This window comes from Ailuropoda melanoleuca, chromosome 16 (genome assembly GCF_002007445.2).
Source record: "Ailuropoda melanoleuca isolate Jingjing chromosome 16, ASM200744v2, whole genome shotgun sequence".
NCBI classification, from domain to species: Eukaryota; Metazoa; Chordata; class Mammalia; order Carnivora; family Ursidae; genus Ailuropoda; species Ailuropoda melanoleuca.
The window spans coordinates 21617383-21638721 of record NC_048233.1 but is presented as its reverse complement, the minus strand read 5'-3'; the positions used below and the strand labels follow the sequence as shown (position 1 = coordinate 21638721).

The 21339-nt window shown below is 35.0% G+C and overlaps 1 protein-coding gene across 18 annotated transcripts in view; it reads left to right on the top strand.

The window, feature by feature from the left end:
• Window positions 1–21339, top strand: part of SOX5 (SRY-box transcription factor 5) — a 960947-nt gene that overhangs the window by 823885 nt on the left and 115723 nt on the right. For 16 of the 18 annotated variants that reach the window (XM_034644599.1, XM_034644605.1, XM_034644606.1 and 13 more), the window contains one exon: window positions 15688–15811. In XM_034644599.1, coding sequence (XP_034500490.1) covers window positions 15688–15811 — 124 coding nt within the window. The remainder of the gene's footprint in view (window positions 1–15687; window positions 15812–21339) is intronic. The other 2 variants (XM_034644597.1, XM_034644611.1) reach the window with 1 other exon arrangement.

Genomic DNA, 21339 nt, shown 5'->3' with positions numbered 1-21339 from the left:
TATTTTTAAATTTTCCTGAACATCTTTGATAGCTTTTATATTTGACAAAATTTTGTATTCCACCTTTTACTTAGATAAACATTTTAAGCATATTATTTTATTCTCTATCTGATAATCTAATACTTGACTGATTTGGGTGTCTAAATCCGTTGCTTCTTGATTCTGCTCTTACACACACTAGATTATTTTTTATGTATTTGTTAAGATTTTTAGTGAGTTTATGTTTGGCTGAACTTAATCTGTGAGAAGTCATAGTATCTAAGTTGGTGATGTCTGGTCTATGGTACTGAATTATTCTGCCAGGTTCCAGGAGGCAGTACTAACCAGAGACCACTTATTTTTAATTTTGTAACCTGGTGTTTTGGAAGTTCTGCTTTGAATTGCAGACTCAAGTTAGGTAAAGTCTATAGTTGAATAGTGGAAGTTCATTATTATGAATACTATTTTATAGTAGTAGAATGTAAAGTCAATGAAATGAGCGATTTTAGTCTGTTGGATTTTTTTTTTTTTACTATAGTTTTTCAAGTACCTGGGAGAAATGTCTTATACATGATAGGCCCTCAATATTTGTCAAAGAATCTTCATCATCCTAATCATCTTTATCATCAGTAGTTTTTGGTGTTTTTTTGTTTTGTTTTGGTTTGGTTTTTTTTTTTACCAAAGTTCTTGTAGAAACATTCCAGTATGCTTGCTTTAGTTACAATATTTTCTTTTAAACTCTTCTTCATTAATGGTATATCCCCTCCCCCCCCCCCCCGTTTTTGTCCTGCATTAGTGCAGGAATCTGAAGGTTAGGTTTTTTGACTAAAGCCTTGTAAAGCCTTGGGTCCTAGGTGCTATTACCTATATTTGCCACTAGTGTAACCCCTCATTCTCCCCACTTTGCAACTTACTAGTCCTTCCCTTCTTCCATGTTCAACTTCCTTGGAGGCTGTACATCAAAAAATATGTTAGTAACCAGGATCTACTTCTTTGTAGCAGCAGAGATTTCTAGGATATTTAATATTTAATATTATTTCCACTATACTTTTAAAAAATTCTGTGTTGAAATAATTATTTTCAAGCTGTGTCATTCAAATATTTATGATGTTAAAATTTTCCATGTAACTTATAGTTTATTTTGTTATGGTAAAATTTATTTATGAGTATATCCTTTATTTGAGTGGCTATAAAGTGTGATGGTTAAAAGCCTGAGTTCTAGCTCCTTTACTCACTATCTGTCTGACTTTAGGCATGCCTCAACTTCCTCACCTGTAAAATGGAGGTGATAGAAGGATCTTTCTCATAAGGTTTTTCTGAGTTTGGGTGAGTGAAATTAGAATTGTGCAAAAGTCAACATGGAAAAAAAAAAAGATCATGAGAGAAGCTTAGGGAAACAGAATGGGTGTTAACATTAACAACCATCTATCAAACACTTTTTGATAAAGGGCAGGTAGATGGAAAGAATTCATGTAGTCAATCCATGTCTTTTCATCTAATAAAACACCCATATAAAACTAGAGCTGTCATAATTTTGATGACATAAAGAAAATGTCTTTCTAATAGAAAAAACAGTCTATAGATTTAGCAAAATACCGATGGTATTGCATAATTCATCTTTATTTAAATATAGTCATTATGCACAGGCAAGTCAGTGCTTTTTGCTGGACAGTATCAAGTAAATTTAGCAAAGTAGTAAAATTAGCCATACTTACATACATTGTTGCAAGTAAGGTACAGTTCCATATTGAATGTATTTACAGTGGAATAACTTATAATATTCCTTCTCAACTAGATTTAAAAACTTTTGATTATATAAATGACACTCTGTTCAATGGATTGTCCAATTACAAAAATATTTCACATTTTCAGCTTAAGAAACATCTAACATGCCCTTTCTGGCAATTTCACACATTTTATTTTCAGTGACAAATGTTCTAGTGAGTGGCTTGCTGCTAGAATGTCTTCAACTATGGTAGTCAGACAAGCATCTGAGTACCAAGTTCTGACAGAGACCATGAGGCAGTGTCCATTATCACTTAACGAGCAGGGATTTTTCACATCCTAAGGAATGGAACTAGACATTAACCTGCCCTAATATGATTGCATTTGGGGGAGATGTCTGAAATGTTATTTTTGGTTTTGTTTGCAGGAATACTTGCTGTAAAGGCTTCTTCCCATTTATATGATGTTTTTCATTACTGACTCCGTATACTCTTTGCATGCTACAGATAAACAAACTCTCATACACTGGCTATTCACAGCAACCTAATACCTGCAAGCTAAAAAGGTGAAATTGCATACTAGTAAAAGTTTGAATAAAAGAAATAATTACATTTATTTTCTTAAACAAAATAAAAATAATACATAGTTTAAGGATAGAGCTATTTACTTGAATTTTTAGTCAAGAATTAAAAGAAATTTTTTTGCATATGCAAGTTTGTGTCTACAGATGAAACTGTATTCTTCATGTGTTTCCATACCTTTTAGTCACATTACTTTATATATTGATATATGGCTAACAGATAGCAAAAAATTCAACTGTATTTAGTGGCACACAATGTCTCACATGTGAACTAATTTCCTTATCTTTTAATGTATGTATTCATTCCATATGAATAATAAAAAATTGCAGTTTTATCATAAATAACATCTAACTTCAGTTTTTATGGTACTTCAGTAAGGACACATCAGACTTATTTCTCTCATCTCCTGAGGAATAATGAAGTGCATGACCCCTAACTTAGTATAATTTGACACTAAAACTAAGGGGGATAATGAATTGGGGTAAAAAATGGCAACATACCTATATGCTATGTTTCAGGGCCTTGACTTTGAGGAAAAAATGTTAAATCCTGAATGAAAATGAAATAAAGCCTAAAATCAACTGTATAAAAGAAATGTTTTAATAAACTAGTTATGCTTATAAAAAACTGAGACTGAAACATGAGTAGACTTTTCTAATAGTAATTGTCTTTTAAAATAATTGGTGCAATTGACATAAATTGTGAATATACTATATGCTAGGCAGTAAGCTGGATATTGTGGATACCAATATGAATTCTCTATGCCCTTCCTTAGGGCCGTTTACTCATGGAGATAGACACAAGTAATTTCAACCTAGTGGAATCCCTATATGGAGTAGAGGCAGAAGGAAATAGTTTGTTGAACACAGCATACTCACTCTCACCTTAGGGTTTTTTGTTTGTTTGTGTTTTGTTTTGTTTTGTAAGGGAGAGATTTGGTGGGGGGAGGGGCAGAGGGAGAGGGACGGAGAGAATCTTAAGCAGACCCCCTGCTGAGTGCAGTGTCCCACCAGGGACTCAGTCTCACAACCCTGAGATCTTTACCCAAGTGGAAATCCAGAGTTGGACACTTAACTGACTGAGCCACCCGGATGCCCTGTTACCTTAGGATTTTAGCATCTCCTCTTCCATTTGCCTGGAACACTTTCCCCCAGATTACTGAGGTTTATTGTGTCAGTTCTTCCAGATCTTTATGGCACTGTTATCATTGATCCCATATTTAAACTTGCAGCCTGCACCCCAGCTTTCTTTTTTCCTCTTCCTTTTTCTCTGTAATGTTTGTCTTATTAATTGCAATATTCCTAGACACGAGAACAGTACTTAGCACAAAGTGGACGCTCAACACATGAATGAATATATTTTGCTTGGAGAATTTGGGTAGTCTTTAAAAAGGCAGCGATGCTTATGCTGGGTTTTGAGGAAAAAGTAGTTCTTGAGTAGAAATCAGGTGAAGTTTTCAGCTTCACCTCCTTTTCTCTAATTTGAAAATAGATCGAAGAATAAAAAGTCTCCTGTCTGGAAATAATCCTAAATCTAAAGAGGGAAGTGTAAAGTAACACAGTCAAGAAATAGAAACTGTTAAAGAGATTTCATAATTCAATGCTCATAGCACAGAATAAATACTAGTGCTGTAGGATATTTCAGCAAGAAATAAATTAATAAAGGTCGAAGTAATTGGTAATGATTACAGAAAACTTTGAAATACATGTTAGTATTATATATACTTTTTATGAAAATCAGAGTGGAAAAATTTGAATTTTATTTTCAATCATTCTTTAGTCACATATCAAAGAACTTTTTCCTATTTTCTACCAAAATAGGCGGCAAAGACTCACAATTTAAGATCTTTAGGGATCTTTAGGATAGCAATTCCTGTATTAAGTATTCTTCTATGATATGCCAGGCACTATAATGTTCTATTACAACTCTGTTTTTCTGATTAATTTTCAGAGTATTAAAGTAGTATGTATACACATTGAAAATTTCAAAAAACAGTGTGGACAGAAAATTTAAAATAAATAAATAAAAAGCAAAATTTTTTTAAAAAGCAGAATAAATTATAATATGAAGAAGAAAATCAAAGTCAAAATGCTACTCTTGCTATAAAAATCTCTTAAAACATAATAGAATTTTATCTTTTAAAGATAATTTAGGTGTGATCCTTTTTTTATGCTGAGCAAATATGGAATTAATATTGTTGATGTTCTCTTTTTATATAAATCAGTATTTTTATTTCAGAAAATTATTACATTTTTGTTTTATAATTTTTTTATAATTGAGAAGACTCAAAAATTTAAGTTCTAGGGGCACCTGGGTGGCACAGCGGTTAAGCGTCTGCCTTCGGCTCAGGGCGTGATCCCGGCGTTATGGGATCGAGCCACATCAGGCTCTTCTGCTGTGAGCCTGCTTCTTCCTCTCCCACTCCCCCTGCTTGTGTTCCCTCTCTCGCTGGCTGTCTCTATCTCTGTAGAATAAATAAATAAAATCTTTAAAAAAAAAAAAATTTAAGTTCTAGACATGGCTCTACTTTTGGCTAGTGTGATCATGGGTAAATCTCCAAATTATTTGTTTTCCTTTCCAATTTCCTTATTAATAAAATTGAAATAACAACACCTGACCTGCTGATCTCCAAGAGGCAGGATAAAGTATAAACGAACTAATTTATGTGCAAGAGCTTTATAAATATACAAAACATTATTCTAATATTGGACATGACTATTTCAAAGTGCATTTAACCCTGCTTCAGATAGTAGTGAAGTTGTATGTTTTTTAGTGTGATCTTTTAAAATTTATTCATTTTGCTTTTTTTTTTAATCGAGATACGGTTCATGTTCCATTAAATTCACCCTTTCTTAGAGCATACAATTCAGTGGTTTTTAGTATAGTCATGGTGTTTTGTAACCATCCCCACTGTCTAATTCCAGAACATTTTCATCGCTTCAAAAAGAAACCCTGCACACATTAACAGTCACTTCCAGTTTAACCCTCCCCACAACATGATAATTTTTTGAGGTGTAATCTTTTAAAGAACTTATGTTGAACTGAGATTTATGTTGCAAGAGAAAAAAAAATCACTAATAATCTATTATAGGCCATCGAGCAAAACATCATAAATCAGAAATCAATACATAGTGAGTTTTATTAAGTTTTCTAATGATGGTGTCCTGAGAAATATAATTGAAAACTACATTATATTTCATGTTGGTCATTATATTTTATGTTGTCTTTCATTTGCATGTAAATGACAATTGACATAGTAATGCATGATATAAAATAAGATTGTGTTAATATTTGTGAAGCCTGATTTTTTCATGCGAACAGAGGACCATGCACACTCATATGAACTAGGTTGTTTGGTTGTCAGAAGCCATGATAAGTAATACAAATAGTCACACACATGTGAGGAAACAAGTAGAGTTGCATTATGAAGAAAGACTTTGGTTTTATCAAGTAACAGCTATCGAGCTACATAAAATATTGCCTTTAAGAAACAGATGATAATCTGATCCTAAATAATGCATCATTTGAGATATTTTAATCATTGCCTTTTTAATTCTTTCATTCGGCTCAGAATTGTCCTTGGCAAATGAAATTACTGTTTTCCCCATACTCTTTCACAATTGGTTTTTTATTTAACACCATATTTTTGCCACCCTCAAGTTTCTATGATTATCAACTTTTAAAATAGAGATTTTCCCTTAAGTCAGCAAATATACTTTGTTTAAGCATGTTTTATATTTATAAGAAATGCTGTCGTTTTGGTTGATATGAGTTTAATGTATCTTAAAATGGTGCTTCATAAGAATGTAACGCTTAAATTTTGAAAATAAATAACAGGTACTATTAGACAAGAAAACTATACAAGTGAAATCCGCATAGTACTAAGAATGAAATTTCATGGCCTTAAAGTGACAGAGGTCTTAATTCTACATCATTTGAAAGTGGTTGTATACCAGTAACAATGCCAACAATACCCACATCATGCAAAAGTAAAAATGCAATAGTGAAATGAGCCGTTGAAAGGAAGAGTCAGTGACCATATAATATTTCAGTTTCTATTATATCTAGTAGCAATCTGGTTAAAAAGAAATGACAGTTGCCCTGAAGGAAATAAAGTGGAGGTATTATTATAGTAGTAGTTTGGAAAGAAAATCGCCCTGTGTCTTGACTGGGTTATTTCTCTATCCTTGCAAACTATCTCCACCTCTCTGTGGTGCTGCCTCTTGCCTTCTTTATACAAATTGAGTTTGTATCATCTAACCTCAGAGGGCCCAGGGGCCCTTCAGTGACAGAGAGGAGGAGGAAAGGGGGAATTAGAAAAAGAAAATGTGACAGGCAGTTTTGAAAAGAAAAGCAATTTTCCTTGTGGGTCTGTTCCTAAATAGGAGTCCTTCAATGCAACATTTTGCTTCTGCAGAGCAGTCAGTCAGAATCAAGTGCATGCTTGTGCAGTTTTGTGGGGCTTGGCACTGACAGGTTTTACTTAGGAGGGGTGGGAATACAGGGGGATCGGATGTGGCTCTATCAGCCCTGGAGGCAGAGTTAGCACTTGCTATGGGACAAAAGTATTTGTAGTCATCAGATAACTTTGCAGTCAGCTTCAATAGCATCACTCCTTTCTTTTTTTTTTTTCCCCTACTTTTTTTTTTTTTAAATTTTGGCAGCCAAGCTCTTAGTAGAACCATCTGTCTTTCTATTAGTATTTTTGAGGCCTGTTTTGAAGCCACTTTGCTTGGCAAAGTCACTTTCATCCTTGGAAACGATTTTTAAAAAAAGTTCTGTGGCTTTTTGCCGAAGAAGAGTACTATGTAAAAAAAATCCACATGGCTGTTCATTTTTGTTCTAAAAGAATATGGCCACTTTGTCTTTGTCTTAAATCACATGAAATTAGAGGTGATACAACCCCAGTGTGGCTGTTGGGAAGTGAGAGGCAGGCATTTCAATTTTAGCACCATTTTTATGTCCCTCTATCTCTTGATGAGATTTTCTTTAGTCTTCCTAGTAGATTAATTGGAAGATAAATGGACTCCTTTATTCTTCATTTTTGTGTAGTTGTTTTCATTCCTAAAGACCATTGCATTGGGTAGGATAAACTGACAAATCTCCTTTCTGTTGTATGAAATGAAAAATCACAAACTGTTAGTGGTCATTGACGATCCCCTGCCTCTACTCGCTAATGGTAGAAAGTCAGCTTTGTCATCCTGGTTACTCCAGTTTGGGTAATTATATCCTGCCTACCTAAACCCCTCTTGTAATCTCATTTGGATATTATCTTCTTCATTTTCTCAAAAACTGCTGTGTAGTATCCCTGTGTGCTTCTAAACAGCTGCCGTGTTCCCTGCTGACGGTGGCTGAATTTCACTTGTAGGTGAACCGATCCCTGAAGGTGGTGTGTGCTTGAACACGACAGAACTCATCTGACTGAACTCTCGAGGAACATTTGGAAGTTTTAGATTTTACATTCCATTTGTAGTTGTGAGGACTTAAATCATGTAGCTGCCTTTTATTTTAACATTTGTGTACGTAGTTTGAGCAAATCTACCACCCTAAGTTAACTTCCTGTTGTTCGAGCTCTCACACAAACTGCTCCTTGATACTGTGGAGTCCCTCTAGCTATTTGATTTCTATACTTTTCCCATTTAGTAATGCCTTCCAGGCCTCTCTTCCTGGGGTAGAACCCAAAGCCCATCGTTACTCAATAGCAACTTTGGTTTCCTCATGACCTTTCCTTGCTGAAGTTCCCACAATCTCCTTTTCTTCCCTAGCCTGAATGCTGGAATTCACTTTCTCTGCTCCTCAACCACAGTGACAGGCTCTGAGAAGAATCACAGGAAAGGGAAGACTCACAGCATCCTAATTCATGAGGTCTCTCCTAAGGCTTTAGCATTTTCTGTCATTCTTTTTAATTGTCCGTGGATACTTTCCTTTTCGTTTCTCTCAATGATGATCCCAAACTCCCTTTCCCTTGCTGAACTCCCTTGGTCAATCCCGATCTCTCTCATTTTGGGTATATAACCTTGCCTTCATCACTGAGGAAAGTTCTTTCATCAGGTCTGATTTTCCTTACCTTCTCATTTCCCTATGTATAAAACATAGCTGCTTATATCCACTCAAATAACACCATTCCTCAGGGCCCAGAGCATGGGTTGTTCTTCTCATTCAAAGCTAATCCCTACGTGCTGCCTTGCTTTTCGGCCTCCTCTGGAACTCTGGTCCACCAGTTAGTTTTTCTCTTTCCTATGTTTAAAATTCTCGATATCTGTTTGCTCCGCTCAGTCAATAAATGTGCTGAAAACACTGCTACCTAAATAAAGTCTATGCATCCCTAGGTAGCTGCTGTCAAATATCTCACCTAACTTCTTCTTGAACCTTCTCTGAACAGTAGTCTACAGTAGTGTCTCTCTCTTTTTTTTCCTGTCATTCAGACTGCAAACTTGCAATATGGTTTCTACCCTCTGTTGTAATGGAATTGATGTTGTTAGATTCATCACTATCCTCTAATTAACAATTCTAGAATATGTTATTTTTTGTCTCTGAAATACTCTTTTTGCTGCCTGTCCACTTTTAGTTACTACCTCAACCTTGAAATTCCATTTTTTGTGACACTGTACTCATGATTTTCTTTATTTTTATCTTACCTCTCCACTTGTAGATTCCTCATCCTCTGCCCCTCCTTGGTTATTATTGTGACCAAGATGATTTTAGGCTGTCTCTTCTCTTTATACTTTAGACCCCCTCTAGATTGTTCAGTTCACTCTATCAGCTGGTGACTCATCAGACTGTAGCCTCTAAAGATCTTTTCCCTAGCTTCAGATTGGAGTCTTATCTGTCTGCTAACAAGAGATCTCCAATAGAATAATATTTAGGCACTTCAAACACATCATATACAAACCATATTCATTATCTTTCCATGAAAACTATCACTACCCATCTATGCTTTCTTTCTGGTATAAACAGTTACGTAAACTAGACCCCCGAGAGTTATTTTTTACTCTCTGCTTTTATTCACCATATATGTATATGTATGTATATATAAGTACATAGACTTCTTACATACCCACACATATATAACATCCCCCGCATTATCAACATCTCTCATTTAAAAAAAATATTTCTTGGCTTTTTCTCCTTATTCCTGACCTTCTTACTACGGATCAAGCTTTCATAATCTATTGCCCGGTTGACTCTGTTAGCTTACTACCTGATCACTTCCTGTCTGGTCTCTATGCTTGGTCTTTCAAAGCCCTTCTCCATTTAGCCATCATAGTATTCTACCTAACCTACTCAGCTTCCCTCAGTGGTTCCCCAGAGTCTCCATGGGGAATTTCATGCTTCTCACCCTGGTACACAAACTGATTCAGATAGACCTTCTCACCACTGCTTCCCTCTTACCTTTTTTGCTATCCCAGACTGCTCAGATGGCATCTCCTTCACATGATGCTTTTTCTTGTCTTTATTTCTTTGCTCATGTCTCATCCTTTGCTTAGAATTCTTTTCCCACACTCCCATCTCTTTGCTTGGCTAACTCCTACTTATCCATTCAGACCCTGTACCTGATATACCTATCCCCATGAGCCTTGCCTTGCTTTCTCCTGGCTGTTAGGAGTCTCTCCTCTGTGCTTCCATAGTATCCTATACAAGTCTCTGTTGTTGAATTAATGACAGTGTATTATAGTTACCTATACATTCGCCCCACCAGACTGACCCACAGTTCCTAGAAGGCAGGCATTATCATATGTGAACTCATCTTTGTATCCCTGGTTAAAGTGCACATTCTGCTTAGTGAAAATGTTGATTGAATGAATAAACTAATAAACAGCCATGTGACTGAGAGCTAAATGAATAATCTTAAGTACCTAGTTGATATATTAGTGTCAGGGAGTCACTAAAGGGTTTTGCAATAGAATATCTACATAAATAGAAAATATTTAACTATGAATAATTGATAAGTATTAACTTGGTTTTTTACAAGTATGGTAATGTGGCTGGTTTATGTCGGATTCTTAAGATTTTCAAGGGCAAGATTGCACTATGTGGTAGAATGATAAAAAATGTTAAAACATAATATGCTGTCTTAAAGGAAGTAGCCTCTTTATTGTGGGTTATTATTTTAACTAGTGAATAACATGCTGCCTATTAAAAGGACTAAAATTTTGTGACAAAAGAATTTTATTGAAACTTAATTATAAATGTCACACATTTTAAACCTTAATTAGAAGCTTAAAAGGAATTTCATGCATTAAGTCAAAGAAAATAAATGAAGTTAATAGTGTATAGGATTTGGAAATATTCAAAACTTCAAATATAAGTGTGAATTACTAACCCTATAAGAAACGTTTTAGAGTTTATCCGGAAAACCTTATACTATTTTGAAGTGATGTGTCCTTTTCTCCCAAAGGGTGACTAAATTTCAGTAGCAGTAAACTGAAAATTAGTTAAGATATAGCAGGAATACAATTGCTGCTCATTATTGGCGCTAGTTATGTTCTATAAAGTTGCCATGAGTGCTGAATTAGCAAATACCAAACAGTTGCTCCTGGGGAAAGTACAGTTGGGTTCCTGAGAGCCTTTGGTCACACCATTTTCAGCACCTGATCAACACATAACCTTATTTTAAAATATGTGTGTTTCTTTTTAAAGACACCTTATTAATATTTATTATTGATTTTATATGCATTTTAAATAGTGAAATCACTAACAAAATTTCTTACTCCTTTGCGCAGTCTGTGAGTGACTGCAAAAGAGCTGCTACAAGTATATTTGGTGGGGGTACTAAGTAAATTTTAGTGAGTAGGCAAATTTGCACATATAGATTCTACAAATAATGATCAAGTGTATTTTGAGAGGCATTTTTAGTTGCAAATGTGGATTGGCCACACATTTTGGATTATATTTATTTTGCTGTTTCTCAGCCTTAAAACTCTGTTGTTCTATATATGTGGATCTTGAAAAATTTAGACACTAAAACAAATTATAAAACTAAAGCAAAATGCATTTCCATAATCATAATAAGACAAAGGTTTGGAACACACAGATTTTTAAAGCATGGAATTCATTATAATATATTCTTTAGAATACTCGAATTTTTACATGAAAAATTAGTTAAATTATTAGGGCTTAAGCAATTTACCTGGATAGAAACTGTCACACACACACAGTCTATGTACACACAAAAATTAGTTAAACAGTGTAACAAGAAAATGTTCCCTTTATAATAGCAATTAAAGTATATATATATATATACATATATATATATATGTATATATTTTTAAAGGTTTTATTTTTTCCTTTAAAGAGAAAAAGAGAGTATGTGAGCTAGGGGAGGGGCACAAGGAGAGGGAGAGGGAGAATCCCAAGCAGACTCTGCGCTAAGCGCAGAGTCAGACTCAGGGCTCAATCCCACAACCCTGAGATCATGACCTGAGCCGAAACCAAGAGTCAGACATTAACCAACTGAGCCACTCATGCACCCCAGAAATAAAAATATTTTTAAACAAACTTAAAATTACCAAAAATCTACAAGAATTATATGAAGCAAAAGATTTGAGTAAATTGAAAGATAAGGCCTGCTATTGGCTAATCAAGTCATCAGGTTAATGAATTCACATAGAAATTTCATATCCTAGGGACACCTGGGTGGCTCAGTTGGTTAAGCATCTGCCTTTGGCTCAGGTCATGATTCCAGGGTACTGGGATGGAGTCCTGCATTGGGCTTCCTGCTCAGCGGGGAGCCTGCTTCTCCCTCTGCCTCTGCCCTCCTCCGCACTCATTCTCTCTCTCTCTCTGACAAATAAATAAGTAAAATCTTAAAAAAAAAAAAAGAAATTCATATTCTAAAATTAATGTGGAAAAGTAAATGTTAAGAGAAAAACAGGAAATACTGGAAAAAGAAAATAGTAATGATAGAGTAGTAGCGTTACCTATTATTAAAACATACTGTAAAGGTGTAATTAAACAGCATGATACTAGCACATGATAGGCAGGCATATCTGTCCATTACAGAAATAGGTGATAAATTTCTAATATACCTGGATTACTTTTCTGTTTCTTCGTGCATACATAATTCTAAGAATCATGGACATATCATAATGTATAAGACTATCTATGGCTTAAAAATAAGAACACAAAGCTGTTAGTACTTTATGCTGCCATTCTTCTTTGGTGAAATTGGATTCCTTTCTGGTCATTAAGTAACTGTTGTCCACAGGCCTTTTGTGGACATTTGGAGTTGGTGCACAAAGACGTATTTTGAAAGGTGGGACCCTATAATTCATTCTTCATCTTTATTCATGAATTATCACTACATATATAATAATTTCAGCGGCTGCGCTAAGCTCTAGAGGTGCAGTAATAAGTTACAACCTCTTTCCTGAATAAGCTCATAGGTCATAAGGGAGACTCGAGTTATACAAGTAACTATTATTCAATACAGTAAGTATTGTATTAGCTTTATGAGGTTAAAAGAAGTAAGAGTTCTTTCTGCCTGAAAATTGGCACCACAAGAAAGAAGCGCTTCACAGGCAAACACATTATGTGGGTCTCAGAAGCCTTTGAAAAATAAGTAGAATTTTGCCAAGAAAAAAAGGAAAAGAGAAATCACTCAAAACAGGGGAGAAAATACTTTTGAACACACTCAGGCATGGAAAAACACCGAGAATGCAAGGAACTCTTCGTGGTCCTTTGAGGCAAGAGTAGAGGATCTGAAGAAGGGCAATATATCTGGAAAGATAGACTGAGGACAAACTGGGAAGAATCTTGAATACCGTGTGGAGAGATTTGGTTGCTCTTCTTTCGGTAAAAGCAAACCGTCACAAGTTTCTCACAAAAAGGACACATAAAAACAGATAAAAGACTCAATTAGAAGGAATTCTATGAGCCATCTAGCTTAATATCTGGTTCTACCCTTTGGGCCCCAGAACCTGTTAAGAGTCAGGCCGTCTCCCTTTCAACTGCTTATGTACCTGAAGGCACTCTGTAACTCAAGGCAAAACATGAAGAAGACAAAAAGATGTGTTGACGGTGACTGAAAGCATTCTTTAAGACAGTACTTCTCAAATCTGGATGCACACTGGAATCATCAGGGGAACTTTAAAAAAATGCTCATGGCTGGGTCTCACCCCTATTGATTCAGATTCAGTTGGCGTGGGAAGCCGTCTGGGCATTGAGAATTTTTCAAAACTTGCCAGGTGATTCTAATATACATTCAAGTTTGAGAACTCCTGCACTCAAACAAGAACCTATTGTGTCTACAATTCTGGAAGTTATTTTTCCCAAATTTTGAGGTATCTAAAATTTGGATACTTCTTATAAGCCCTTATATGCGTTTCATTTGAAGTCCCTTTCTTCTTCCCTCTTAAATGCTCTTGTTAAATTTATTTTTACATTGTATAACCGACAGTATCTTCGAAAGGAGATGTACTGTATACAATATGATTACTTACAAAAAACGAAGTATAAAATATATACAGGAGCTGGTTTGCTGTTTGTTTCTTTGCTGTCATTCTGCTCGGCGTCCTCATCTTGCACTAAACTAGCACCCACGCTGTTTTGCCTTCGGATGTCTATCTCTTGTTTTAGACCACTTATTCCTACAAACTTGCTCAATATGCACTCTCTAATTTTGAGTCTTTAATCCGTTGCTTTCCGTTGGCTTCTACATAAGGTATATCTTTCCTCCAATATGCTTAAAAAATGCTGACTGTAGTGATCTAAACCTTCCACGCTAACCTTAAGACACTGTCTTTTTGTATTCCTGTTTTGTTGTCATTCCCTTTTAGTTTCACTCTGGTGGCAGTGACAGGTTAAAAATCCTTTTGGCTAAAAGAAATGCTTTCCAATTAAGAGTCATTGCTGAAAACAGATCTCTCATTCTTATGGTGCTTATTTTTCTCTCTGTCTCTGTCTCTGTGTCTCTTTCCTCCTCCCTCCCAGCCTTCTTTCAAACATCACCCCCAAACCACAGGGCGCGTTCTTAACAACCAAAATCTCAGAAATAGCTCAGAGGTTTACTGTGAAAGATGAAGTAATGGACAAACTGAAGGTGGACTTTTAAAATAAGACATGATTAGCACTCTGAGAATCACAAGTGCCCCAAGATGTTCAGCGCCAGTGAGAGAAAGGGAAAACAAGTCTGAGAGATAGCTTAGGGTTGCTGTTAGGATTGGCAGCTGAGTGAATTTATAATCTTTCCTGGATATTTGTTTGTCTTAGTTTTTTATCATTATCCGCACTGTAATGTAATGGGCGTACATTACATTGAATCTTGCTCTTCTTGTTCACTTTTGTTTCCCTACTGACAAGCTCATTTTCTTGTACATAGTAGGTGTTAATTAAATATTTTCCAAATAATTAATGTGTGGAAGGAAGAGTGAGGGAGAATGAAGTGTCAGATATGTGATTTTTAGTATGATACTAAATTCTCGGTCATATATTTAATGACAAACAGTAACCAATAATCATGTTCGTGTTCACCAGGGCGATCTTGCTTAATTAAATATTTGGAGGGGAAGCCTACTTATTTTAGTAATGACAACCTTTGCATTAATCATTAATGTGATATTGCTGCAGAAATGCTATTTTAGGTTATATTTCTAGAAATCTCTGCTCAGTTCAAAGAAGATAGTGATTCCATTGTACTGAGTTATTTATTTACTGATTCGAACCCATATTCTGAGAATGACATCAGCAAATTAAAGTATATTCCAAAGATGGCAACCAAAACAGAGACCTTGTGGTTTGAGGAGTGGTTCAATTGATCGTAAAAAGAGAGATGAAGACAAAAATATAACACAGAACGAGATTCAAGGGACTGGATTTTAGACCTAATCTAACTGTCCCATTCCTTGGCCATGGACAAATCCATTCTCTTTCGGCCCTAGTTACCTTTCTATAAATAAAGGGGAAAGTCTTAGTGACTCTCTAAGCTTCTTTGCAGCTCTTTTGTTCAAAAAATTGCAATATTACATGAACATGACAGTTATCTTCAAATAATGAAAAGCTAGTTATATGTAAAATGATACCAGTTTATTTAGGTTTGTTTTAGAAGGTAGCATTACCCCTAATAGGATTTACAGAAGGAGATTTTAGTTCAACCTAAGGGTAACTTTTTAACCATTACGTTAATGCAATAAGAAAAGGCTCCCTTGTATGAAGTAGTGATGCTTCTTATAGGATATCTAGGGAAATTATTCATTAAGTTAGAAAGTGAATTTGGTAACACCTTCCAACTATAGTGTATTCTAATTTTCCTGTCTAAGGCAGGACCTCAGGCCCAGTGTTTGAGCAAGCTTGTATCCCAGTATATTTGAATTAAATAAATGGTTTTCTTATATCATAAAGTAAGGAGGGTGGGAAGCATGGAGCACCAAAACTTCGCCTCTTTGATTCGCTCTATAACGTTCAGCAGGTTCAAGGTCAACTGCCGCCATTAATGATTCCCGTGTTCCCTCCTGATCAACGGACACTGGCTGCAGCTGCCCAGCAAGGATTCCTCCTTCCTCCAGGCTTCAGCTATAAGGCTGGATGTAGTAAGTACCACTGATTTTCCATTTGGGAGTGGGTGGAGGACATGGCTTTAAATTAGGCAATTTAATATTCCTGCCACACCAAGAAATGAGATCACCCATATAGCATTTTTATTTTAAAGAGGAAACACACAGAAAGTATAGAAAAGGATTTATGTTGGTATTTAAAAGAACTTAGTTATTACTATGATTCTGAAGCCAATATTTGCTCTTTATATTTCTGTTTCATAACTTCCATTTCCAGTGTATTTTTATAACATGAATGTAATTCTCAGGTTCAGTTTATTTTTACAAAGATAAGGTAGGAATATGCTTTTCAATTGCTTTCCATTGCCTTTGAAGATAAACTCAAGTTTCCTAATGTGAATTAGTTGGCCTTTCACTGTCTATATCCTCCCTATATTTACAGCCTAATTTCTCAGTAGTCTTGTTTTAGTTCTTAGACCAAACCATACTCTTTCTTGACTCTGGCCTTACGTTATCAATGTTTGTTCTACTCAATATTCTGAACACCTTCCAACTCAGATCAGAGAGAACTTGTGTAACCTAGTTAGATCCCTTTTCCTAGTCCTTTTGGGTCCTTTGTATTTTCTCTCTTATTTTAATTGTAAGATCTATGAAGGCGGGTGCTGATTCTGTCTTATTCATTGTTATATCTAAACTTTTAGTACAACGTTCCATTACCTGTTGAATGAATGAATGAATGAATGAATGACCACCTCATTACAAACACTACAAGGACATTTTTACACTAAGTGAGAAGTTATACTGAGATAACTTTTTATATAGCTTATTAAATTTAGATGCCTGTGATTTTATGACTTCTTTTTCACTAAAATTGAGATTGTATACTGTTAGTTTGGGAAACAGTCTAATACCTCACTTTCTAAAAGTTAAGTAGCTGAAATGCCAACTATAATCTGTTAAGTAAAAATCATAGCAAACTCCAAAGAGAGACTAGACTGCTAAGCAACATACTTATAGAACCTTATTACCATGGCCATAAAAAATAGAGAGAAGGCAAGTTTATTGAAATATTTTCATTGATAAAAGTAGAAACATAATTGAAAACAATTAATGAAATATCATCTTTTAGCTATTCATGTAGATTATTTTGTAAAATCCAGTATATTTAGGTTCATTTATATATTAATAAATTACCCCATTAACATCTTGCTATGCTTCAGTACTTACTGCATATGAGAAACTCTGTCCAACATTCCTAGAAATCAGCTGTAAGCTTCCTGCTAAGTGATGTTTTGAATTTTCACATTTAACATCTATTCTCAGTCTTCGAACCTTTCTTTATATAATATTAAAAAATGGTATATAGTTTTTTTAAATATGGAGAGCCAGTTGAGAAGAATAGATTGCAACTACAGAGTCTAGATAAAAGTGAACTGAACTCAGGACTATGAATATTCACACTTATATGGTATTTTGCCCTTTGCAGTTTCTACACTGTTTATGTACATCTTTCTCTTGACTTTAGGTTCATATGTTTTAAGACTGTGTTCTCATTCTGGATCCTGAATTTATTCATTTCATATTATTTCCACATCATTCTATCTTTGTAGATTGATTCATCCAGGAACACCAACGTATTTATACAATTAAGGACTATATTTATATTCTAAATATTTAAATTATAAAAATAATTTAAATTCTAAATACAGAATTTTAAATTATTGCTACATTAAATTCTGAGTTTTTAATCATAAAATATTTTTTGTTTTGTTTTGTTTCCATTTTCCTAAGGAATTACTATTCACATTAGACACATGTTGCCAATGTGTTTTTTGGTAACCTTGGTTACTAAAGTGAAAAAAAAGACACTTTTAAAAATCATCAGTTGCCTCAGACTGCACCTGCAATATATACATATAGACTAGTTCTGTTTTCCAGAAAGAAATTTTTTTAAGCAACTGTAGAAATAAGTCCCATTAGCAAATATTGTGCTGAAGAGAAAACCATATTGAGTATGAACAATAGCGTAACTCTAGGCCTGGGAAAGGTCAAGAACACCTCCACCTCACTCCCATTGGACAGAGTTGGCATACTAGATTTTTTCAGTGTTAATGTGAGTGGCATGGAGAAATTTTTCCCTTTCTAAAATTGTTCATATATTAACCATTTGATATTTATACGTTTGGTGCTTAAAATGATAATACCATTTCTTTTGTAACCTTGGAAATAAAATAGAATAAAGTCTTTACAGCTGCTGGCAAGCTTGAAGCTAGCATCATGCCAAACTCTACAACTAAGAAGCCCGTAACAAAAGAAAGTACCACCCTTGTTGACACTCCTGTACTTTGAGTCAGTTTGGGTGGAATCAGTAAATAGTCCAGACTGTTCCTCCCTAATCACATTGCAGGAAAGAACAGAGACAGGGAAGGACACAAATCTTGCCATCTCTCTTTAGTGGGCCTTCTTATTATATTCCCTCCATAACTGTCCACCATATGTGACTTCTCTGCCCGTCAGTTATTTTAATTTGAGTATTATTACGTAGTTCTCAATGAAAGAGGCTGACCAACTCATCTTGATTTGAGTTTCAAGTAAATATGAAACATGTATTTGTTGGTATCAAAAACTCAAATGCTTTTCATCAGTCCATTCAAAGAAGGTATTGATAAATTTTTTTATTCAGACTGTGACTTGAAAAAGTAAATAAAATAAAAGTCTCTGGAACTACACAAGAAAGTTAAAATGTTCTCAACAGGAAAAAAATAAAACAAAAACATAAGTTAGGGCACCTGGGTGGCTCAGTTGGAGAAGCGGCCAATTCTTGATTTCGGCTCAGGTCATGATCTGTGGGTCCTGGGATCGAGCCCTGCCTCAGGTGCCATACTCAGCAGGGAGTCTGCTTCAGGATTCTCTCTCTCTCTCCTCCTCCCTCTGCCCCTCCCCCTGTTTGCTCAGTCTCCTTCTCTTAAATAAATAAATAAATAAATCTTAAAAAAAAAAAAGTTGGGGAACCTAACCATCATTGATTGAGTTAGCATCTTCCGTTTTCCAAAAAAGAAGCTTTCAGTTGGACATAAAGATACTTTCTCTTTGAGAAATGTTAGAGTAGAAATATGGCATGGAATGGGGACCTACAGAATGAAGTTGCTGGGTTCTCTCTTAACTGCTAGAATGAATGTCAGTAAACAATAGAAATTAATAGCAGTACAGCCAAAGAATTCAGAGCAAACTGTCTAGATAGAAAAGAAGCTTTAAAGAATGTTGTAGTCCACTCTTATCCATGAATATGTAGATAAATTCACAAATATTGATGTAGTATTATCAGAAACTCAGATTCTGTTCTGGCATTTGCTACTAATGAAATCAAGCATGAAACCACACTTCTTCATGGGTCCATATCTAGTTATTCCTTTTCCTACTTATGTCTTAATACCTAAAAGACTTCTAAGGAGGTACAAATAATGGTGCATTATTAAATTGAATATTTTTAATATATGTACATAATTGGAAACAATTATGTAAAAACACTGATTTGATCAATCAACTCCAATCATAGTCCATTCCATTCAGGAGAAGAAATTAATGAAATAATCTGTCTATTAACTTGTCAGTTCTATGAAAACTGTCAACTAAGTTGCTATATGTAGACATACCCCAGTTTTTATATTTCATAATTAAAAATCCCAATTTTTTTTGAGAGAGCACATGCACACACACACAAGTGGGGGTTGGGGGTGAGGGGCAGAGGGAGGCGGAGAGAGAATCTTAACAGACTTCATGCAAAGCTGGACTCAGGGCTGTATCTCAGGACCCTGAGACCATGACCTGAGCCGAAATCAAAAGTCAGACACTTAACCAACTAAGCCACCCAGCTGCCCCCAAAATTCCAATTTTAAAGTATATTTGTAGGTCTCTGCTCATTTTAATCAGAAAAGTGTCCTTAAATTTCTTGAAATAAATTTTAAAACTAAATAACTAAGCTTCTAATACTGAATAATAAAATAAATGGTTTACAAATGATGAACTGGTTCAAATACACTTTGGGTGGTTGAAGAGTCCAAGGATGTAGTCCCTTTGCCTCTGCTGGAAAATCTGACTGAAATCCTAACCTCTTAACCAAGGACTTCAACTTCTGAACCACAAAACTTGTTTCAGGTACATAGTTTTGAAATAAAATGTACACACTTTTGACACCTACATAATAGTTGCCTGTTGGCAAGAAGATACCACTTTTGTGTTTGCTTATCATGGTAAAAAAAAATCTAACAAAATTCAAAATAATTTTGAATATGTATGTTGGTTTCAGCATATTAAACTTGAGAGAAACTTTTGAGATAAGGTGGTTGAAGGTCATAAGTTTGGTTGATACCACTTTCACTGACTCCAATTTCCAGTTTTCTTTCCACAACACATGGCTTCCTTGCACCTCACCCTCAAGGTTAAATGCTGTTCTTTCAGAACACATAGTTTATAGGCAGAAATGAGAGGACTAGGTGTTTCTCTTTTTACTAATAACTACAGTCCTCTGCCCCTTTCCTTTCTGTTTGGGTGTAAAATTTCTAGTCATATAATTCTAATAGCTGCCTTAGAAATTTTTGACAGAAACACATTTTATATGGAAATAAAAAAATCTACAGGAAGGCAATCCAATAAAATAACCCATTCTCTATATACAGTATAAAACAAACAGTTGTAAAAGAGTTGGCTCGAGTTTAGCCCAAAGTGTCAAATTGAATGTGTCACATAGCTACAGATAGAGTCTTTCCCCATAGGTGGGCATGTGCCTCGTGCTAAAGTTCCCGAATGTGTGCTAAAGTGCCAGGGTGCTTTTGCTAATCCACAGGGGCATACAGCATATTTTAAAATTTTAGGGAAAATAGAGACGACTGTCAGACACTACATAAACCACCTTAGTTTTTCGACCTTACTACTTAACAAAACGGAACAGTTGGTTTTTCTTTTGTCCTGCAGGTGCCGTGAAAAAATTATTGAGCCTCTGATGGTGCCTGAATCCAAGAAATTTTAGGAACTTTTGGCCTAGTCTAGTCTATATTCATTCATGACCTTTTTTACTAGAAAGCTTTTGGTTTTGATCAATCATATTACAACCACAGAACAGAATATTATAACAAAATTTATCTTGCACTTATGGGTTATGGACAATATTATTAGATAATCAGTTGATTCATTTGTCTATACCAGTTGATTCCTGTGTCTATATGATTTCAAACATTTAATTGTTTTGATCATTTTGATTTAATTAACCCAGTGTCAAGTAGGCAATTACTAGTTGGAAGGTACTTGGAATGACAGAGCATGGACTTGGAATCAAGTTTTGCCTTGTTCTGCCACTTTGGTTGTCCTTCTGCAGGTTACTGAGCTTTAGTTTCCTCATCTATAATATGGATTAATAACACCCATTTTACTGAATTTTTATAGAGATTAAATAGGATTATATATGAAGTAGTGCCTAATATTGTTTCAAAAGGAAAAAAAAGTTTCATTCTTTTGCATGTAGCTGTCCAATTTTCCCAGCACCATTTATTGAAGAGACTGTCTTTTTT